At 37.6% G+C, this 8,178-nt stretch overlaps 1 protein-coding gene across 1 annotated transcript in view; it reads left to right on the top strand.

Moving 5' to 3' along the window:
* LOC103131277 (integrin alpha-11-like) overlaps window positions 1–8,178 on the top strand; it is a 42,557-nt gene that overhangs the window by 24,523 nt on the left and 9,856 nt on the right. The window contains exon 3 of the mRNA XM_007542881.2: window positions 6,810–6,919. Coding sequence (XP_007542943.2) covers window positions 6,810–6,919 — 110 coding nt within the window. The remainder of the gene's footprint in view (window positions 1–6,809; window positions 6,920–8,178) is intronic.

Below are 8,178 nucleotides of genomic sequence, written 5' to 3'. Positions count from 1 at the left end.
TATATATATATATATAAACTATCAACAATAGTTGATCGTTGGGCTATCAACGATAGCTACTTGTTGATAGCCCAACGAGTAGCTATCAGTCGAAGCTGAAGTTAACTTCTGAATATAGCATCTAATTTGGAAAATAGCTGAAGGGCGATTACACTTATTTTTTCACTATCTTGAGCTTTTTTTGATGTGTTGTACTTTAAAAACTACAACACCTAGATATTTCAAACCTAACTAGATAGCAGAATAAATAAAACATTTGTGAAACCTAATTGATTTGTGAAATTTGTAAAATGTCAATGATTTCAGAATGTGTTTTGCATCTGAAACGCATTAGATCTGAATTATCAAATTGGCATTATTTGTTATTTTAACTTTCCATTTTCTTTATTTTTTTTATCTTTATTATAGCTGGAGTTGGACAGGAGTTTTGTCTGGTGGCTTCCTGGAGGGAGGCATCGGCTGAGCGAATGCTGCCAACAACTTTTCTCCTGCTATTACCTTTTTTGCTTTTTTTATATATAGAAACTATTCCTATCCGTAGCTCCATTTTTTATATTTGCTCTATTTTTTATTTTTACCTTAATACTTACCTGGTCAGTTGAGGTGACAGTGTACATCCTCTTGAATACTGGCAAATGTCAGAAGCACGTGGACTGAGCTGGTTACGTCAGATCAATCTGAATCTTTATTTCTCATTAAAGCAACTTCTTGTAATTTTAAGACATTGTTATAAAATTGCATCTATATTCTGCTGTAATGACTCCATTCTTGTCATTAAAAATTCTTGTAGCTTAGCCATAATGCTCCCTTATACAACTCACAGAAGAGACGATTGAAATAAAGGCACTTTTTGAAAGTATTTTCTGTAATTTTATTATAGAAATTGAGGACATGAAGAATTGATTAAAATTAAATCTGGTATAAAAAAAATCTTGTAAGTCATGTCATCCAGCCTTATACACTATATTGAATTATATGACTAACTGCATATTACTTAATATTTACATTTCTTTGCACTTAAAAGTGTTGCATTTTAATATCTCACTTGAATTCCTACATGCAAATACTTGATCAAATGTAAACAAAACGAAAAGGGAAGAAAAGGTTAGTGAAATATTACATGCAGTATTACAAATGAGGTTCAGTTTTATTGTAGGTACAAACAGGATAACAAAATGAACATCAGTTACTCAGACATCAGACTTGTTTGCCTTTACTGGTGATGAAAACTTGTCTCTCGAGGAGAGGAAGACCAGCTCAGGTCAGTCCAGGATGACTGCAGTGTCAGGGTAGCTAACAAAGGCTGCAGGTAGATTTTTGCATATCTGGTCATCCGGTTTCCAGATCCTAATTTAACCAAGTACTGTAAATAAAAAGTTAGTCCGCACTGTGATGATCCAGCAGACCGTGGACTGATGGACACCATACTGGTCAGCAGCTTCAGGTGCTTGGATCCAAGGGAAAGGTAATTGGCACAGCGGCTCAATCATGGCTCAGAAACGCATCACGAGGTGTTGCAAGGCAAACCTGAAAAATTAACAACAAAAAAACCTAATAAGGGTTCATATTTAGCTACACAACATAATCAAAAACTAATAAAGCCTAAGCTCTTTTTCAGAGTTTTGCTTGAAAATAACTTGACAATATCACAGGAAATTAAATGCTTAAGTGAAGCAGTTCTGGTATCACAATTTAAGAAACTGCAAAAAATATTTCAGAGGTGTAACACTTAAATTACTGTTAAGAAAATAAATTTAAAATAAGCTAGTTGTACAAACTTAACCATATGTTCAATATTAGATAAAATTAATGGTGTTTCAAATAAGGAAATTCACTTCAAATTATATCCGTGGTTCAATTAGCGTAATCTCTTATGCAGGATAGTTCTATTGAAACATATTAAACTAAGTTGAATTAAAATAACTTGGCATGTAGTTCTCTCTAAATTAGAACACAGCTAGTTTCTCTGTGAACTGAGCAGACATTCACAGGGGGTCGTGGCTCTGTGTGTGAGTTTAACCTTTTGACCACCTTGATAAGATTTAACAGCTGGTGTAAAACAATCTGGTCCTGCCAACAGAGTAGAGCTTCCTCTTGGAACAGGGTCATAAAAAACATCTGTCTTCATTCAAAAGAAAATAACACTTCTTTGATCTTAAAAACAGGTTTTTACTGGAACATAGTCAACTAGATTTAAATGAACTTAGCTAAGGACAGTCCCCTAATTTGAATACAGCAGAGAAGGGAAAACACGCCCTCCCTTTAAAAGTATAAGACCCGGAATCTTAACTTCAGATCGCTCCGGGGTTACCCGTGATGCTGTATCCGGGGAACGGTGCGTCGGTGAAATGGTTCCCCGTAACGTTTGTCGTGGTGTGTGGATGTCTGTGGAGTGAGGTAAATATTGAATTGGATGCTGGTTTGTGATTTTATTGAGTTTTGTCAGTTTCATTAGTTGTTTGTCTAATAAATGTTTATGTTTTGGACTTGGAAAAACGTTTTGTCTTGTCTTTATGGTTCAGCTGATACAATGACGGCATCGATGAATCTGGGCAGAAGAGAGAATAAAACTAGTCAAAAGATTTTAATTCTTTCTCTTCTGATAAAATGAACATTACTGAGTAAGAGTGAACTGAAACATTTACTACGGGAGGATGTAACTTCATAGCCTAATCCTAATTTTCTAAGCAGAATCTCAGAGAAAAGAAAAAGCAAAATTACAACTGTGTAACAGATGAACAGATTATAGCAGCCAAATAGAAAAATTCACTCTAATGTGGATTATAATTATGAAACAAACAGCAAAGGTACGATGTCATATTTTTGGGATTTGGGAAATAGGTGATTCTTTACCATTTGTACCACTTGTTCTGTGGATTTTTCATGTGGATCGGTGACACTACGGCTGTAAAGCAAAGGTTTTGGACTTTAATTTGACCGGCTACCTGTGTGGTTAGGATCATGTTGCTCGGTGTTGGTAGAACATAAAGATGGAATAATTTTCCGAGGGCTGAAGCGTTGCTGCCCTCGGCTGTTCTTAAATTACTGTGCTCGGTATCAGAGGGGCGCTCCGACTGCATGTTAAATGTATTTTATATAATTGTAATATAAACAAAAACTAAGGAGTTGCCTAAAAATAATTTCATACTCCGTACAAACGCATATATCAACACACACACTGGCTTACCTTGTGCCAAATCGCTGCCTCTGTTCTCAGCCTATTACCGTAACAGTGGATTTCCTCCCGCATTATTTTCCTCCAACAAATTATTCCACTAAACGAGGCACGTACAGCTCCCTTTTAACCACCGTCTTCCCATTTCTGACGCTGGATCTTCAGTATCCTCAAGCTTTGAAACAGCAGGCAGCTACAAACCGTGTGTTAACTTTAGTGGCTAAGTTTTGGCTACGGTCCACTGTCTCCTTGATATCAGCAGGAAAATGAAAAAAAAAAAAACAACTAAGCACTGGATGGTACCAGCTAATGGACACAACGGCACACAACAAAACTCAGTTGTTGTACCAGTAGCTCGCAGATATTTTAACTTTTGCATCTTGTTCATGGAACAGCTCTTGCAGTTGTGGTTAAAAACAATAGGAGCAAACGGAACCCGGAAACAATCTATGTGGCGAAAATTTAAACGGAAGTACGTCACCATTGTGGCATATAGACATATATAAGCTCACCTGCAGTGTAGTCTGCAGGGTGTGAGCAGTGCAGTCTTCGGTCACATGGCATGCAGCGCCAGAGGAAAAAAAGAAACCTCTACTAGGTAGCTGTGACAGTGTTTTTCTCACTGTTCTCTATTCTCAATAATTACATTCGTTTAGCATAAATGCTGCGTCATACCTTTTCATTTTAGTTGGCCGTGCTATGCTAGCTTGAAGAGAAAAGCAGCATGACAAAGTTAACAGGCAGTCAATCAGAAAGATGAGCTTGTCAAATAACATTTGAATAAATTGTTTTTACTTATGTTCTATAATAATGGTTGTAACATTTTAAATTGTATATAAAATCATATTTCTAATTTAAAACTTTATCATTTTTATTTTTATATTTTTCCCCTTCAAGTTTTGAGTCCCCTCTAGAGCCTTAGGTGGCCTCCACTTTGAAAACATTGAGCTAATTAAGCTCAATCATTTTTAATTTGCTGTTTGTTTGTACAAACAGCAAAGTACAAACCTTCGCTGTTTGTACTGCTGCTGGCTGTGAACTTAGTCTGCTTTTTGAGATGTGGTTTAACTCTGCCCTTTGATGTGGGAAGAAGACACATTAGCAGGAAGGAGGTAAAGTAGCTAAAACTGGCATACCATTTTCCTATGTCATCTCCTGTGGAATGTGACTCAGCCCTTTTCCCACAATAACCTTCAAAGCCACATGTGGTGTTATGTGTTTTTAATAGTAATGTTGGTGGCTCAGTGATAGTACAGCAGAAGAATGTATGTTAGAGAGCAGAAAAGAACAACCAGTCTTCTAGTAGTCTTATAGAAAAAGGCAGTACACTTACAAGATATCACTTATATGGTATTGGGTACACTGGAATAATAGAAACAGAGAAATTTGACATGGAGCTAGCAAGAAGAAAATCTCTGACATCTTTGAATACTTTAAGATGATCGCTCACAATAATCTTAAATAAAAATAATTAACCTCTTGACCTCCAAAATTCTCACCTTCTGGAAATGTCAACTTTTATTTTGATCAGCAAAGATATATCAGTCTTGCACAGCAGAAACAAACTTAAAGCTGTTGAAAGAGTAAAAATCAGGCCTGATGAGTAAAAATATAAGGGATTAGAGAGCCAACTAGAAATCCTAGAAAAAAATGTTTTTTTTGTTTGTTTGAAGAATTGTAGTTTTCAGGAGGCAAATCAAAACTTGAAGAGTACTCTGCCTCAACAAGCACCCTGCACTCCCAATACACTAAAACAAATGTCTTTATTGTCATATCTGCCGATTACATAAAAGAAAACAGTCACTGACAGTCAACATATACCATAATTAGTTTGGCTACAAATCATTTTAATAACTAAATACGATTACAGCTAAATAGGATTTAATTGACTCTCCTGTTACTAAACATGAGTTTGACAAAAACTTTGTGACAATGCTGAATTTACTAATTTTTTGAATTATGTCCATCTGAGTGACAAGACTGCCACAATTTCAGCAGCAGATGTCACTAGTGAGGAATGAATGAACCACCGAGTAATGAACCTCTGGGCAACACAATGGACTGGGAAGCTTCATTGTTTCATGAGGCTTTGTTTGGCCATCATTGATGCACACCTGTATCAAATAAGTGAAATTCCTTGCATCCACTCAAAATTTTTTTACTGGGATGGATCAAAAAAACAAAGTTAAAATCATCAGTCCAATTTATTAACGCCAAACAATTTATAGCAATGTATTGGAACAACAGAGAAAAGTTAACCATTTCAGCGCTGGACCACTGCCATGAGGCCTTAAGGGCCCCAAACATTAAAATTCAATTCCTTTTTTAGGCCTCTAACTGAGCCTCTAACTTGAAGTTAATTCCTTAACTTCACATGATCATGTGAAGTTGCAACTCTTTTAGCTGCATGTGAGCAGCTAAAAGAGTTAGAGTAAAGACACAGAATCATATATCCAGAACACTCACCAGCAGTCATTCAGCTCTGGTTACGAGAGATTAATTTCTTTCAGGTGCGTTGGAGCAGGGATGAATCTAAAAGTTGCAGGATGGTGGCTCTCAGGGACTGGACTTGGGCACCCTTTCAATGGAGTCTTCTGGAACATAAAGACATTTGTAACAAATGTGAGACGGGCCTTTTCATTTTGGTCTTAGACCTCTCCTATTGAGGGCATTTCTGTCCAATCTGTTTTTTAATGTGAATCATGAACACTGACCTTAGGGCCTGAAACCACACCAGATCTACTTTTGCTCTCCAGTCTGCTGGAAAATTGGGTAGGATGATGTACACAGAAAATAGAACATGTTAAAGTCAATGGGATCTTGCACATCACAGACAAATCTGTGTGGCTCTGTCTCTGATTCGCCTGTCAAGACAGACATGATTTTGTTTGGAGCTACGCAACAATGTCATGGAACTGTCACAGGTGAGACTCAGTGGCAAAGTGAAACACATCTGCTTTGGAGGAAAATACAAACTAAATAATTTTACCCACAAAACAAATAGTGTACTTACCCGTGGTGGGACCTTAGAAGTACATAGAAAAGCGAAAGAGTGAAACAACGCCAGCGTTGTATATGCTGGCATTCTATATCCAGCATATATGGAATGCCAGCGTAACGCAAAGTATTCACATGTATATGATCCTGCTGGTGTCCCATAGAGAAACTGTCGTGTCAGAGACTCTGTGTCCTGTAAAAATCTGGTTGTTGAAAAGTCAGATGCAAGCGATGTGTTTTGGGCCTAAATGTGGCTAGTGAGGCCTGCGATAATTTATTTGATCTTCTGGGTTCTTAAGTGACTTCCTGGATGAATTGTTGTGCTCTTGAAGAAATTGGTTTGTAATTTTTTCCAGATTAACAGAGCTAAATAACTTTGTTTCTCATCTGTTCTGTAATTGCTTTAAACTGGGGCGACACACTGGCGACCTGTCCAGGATGTACCCCGCCTCTCGCCCGGAACGTTAGCTGGAGATAGGCACCAGCACCCCTCCCGACCCCACTGAGGGACAAGGGTGTTCAGAAAATGGATGGATGGATGGGGCATTGCATTTTATTCAGTAATTCTGTGTTGATTGACCGTGACTGAAGTTCTAATATGGCATGAGAGGCAAACAGTTCTGTGTGTGTTTTCCAGGTTGCTGGTCGGGGCTCCCTTTGAATACACAGGACAACTGCAAACTGGTGATGTTTATAAATGTCCACTGGATATCAAAAGCTCTTCAAACTGCAGCCGTCTTGACCTTGGTGAGCAAACCTTAAATCATCAGTAGATCATGAAAATGTGGCAGAGGTGTTTTCAAATAATTGCGGCATTATGAACAAAGCATGATGGGGTTTCATTGAAGTATAACTATGTATTGCTTGAGATGACATATGTAGCATATGATGTATGCCAGGGGTGTCCAAAGTCAGTCCTCGAGAGCCAGCATCCTGCATGTTTTAGTTCTCTCCCTGGTTCAGCACACCTGCATCAAATGATAGCTTGTTAGAAGGCCTAAGGAGAACATTGACTTGCTGAAGAGGTTGTTATTACCACTAGGGAGAGAATTAAAACATGCAGGATGCCGGCCCTCGAGGACCGACTTTGGACACCCCTGATGTATGGTCTTTACAACACAATGCAAAAAGGTATTCTTACATACCCCTCAATCTCATTGTGGCATCAGTATAATGTATGGTGGTGCATTTATTGATGACAAAAGTGATGACAGATATGAGAGGAACCGGGAACAACAAGAAGCAACAAGGAGCTGTACGACTGTAGAAACCAGAGGAGGATAGCAGAAACCGAGAGGCATAAATGCTGGAGAGGTTAATATGTCTAACTGACAGGATGAATGTTGGCTGGAAGGGAGACATGCAAAGATAACTCAGGTAAAATTATTTGAATAAACACAGAATAAATGCACAATTAAAACAAAGCACAAAATGATCTACTCAAAAAAAAAAAAAAAAGCAAAAAATTACAACATAAATCTGAATGCAAATATAGAAAATATATTTCTATACAAACTTTGGTTTGTGATGAAACCAAAGTGCCAAAGATGATGACATTCATAGTCTGAGAAGATTAAGCTGGTGAGATATAAAATTATTGAATCAAAATCTGAAGAATTTGCTCAACTAGCAACAACAATATTACTCTCTGCCACTTTTTCCTTTAAAAATAAAGGTATAGCCTGACTTAATGCAGATGTTATTGTATATTTTTAACATCAAGACCACACAACACTTCCTATTGTTAACACTGCTGACCTTCATTTTAGTGCTCTCTCAGATGTTGGGTTTATCCCTGCATGAAATTGTGATTTATGAATGGTCAGGAGTCCAGAGGCAGCTCATGTCTATTGGCTTTTGATAAAAATTCCTAGTGAAAGAGTCCATTGGCATGAATAGAATAGAATCACCTGCAGCAGCAGTGTTAGTTGCACCCCTTTTGGTAACCCCCCCCCCCTCAAAAGCTAGCATTTTTTTTCTTCTTTTTTTTTTTTTTTTTTTTTTTT

This window comes from Poecilia formosa, unplaced genomic scaffold (genome assembly GCF_000485575.1).
Source record: "Poecilia formosa unplaced genomic scaffold, Poecilia_formosa-5.1.2 Scaffold737, whole genome shotgun sequence".
NCBI classification, from domain to species: Eukaryota; Metazoa; Chordata; class Actinopteri; order Cyprinodontiformes; family Poeciliidae; genus Poecilia; species Poecilia formosa.
The sequence above is the reverse complement of the archived record's forward strand: the minus strand, read 5'-3'. Positions and strand labels throughout refer to the sequence as shown.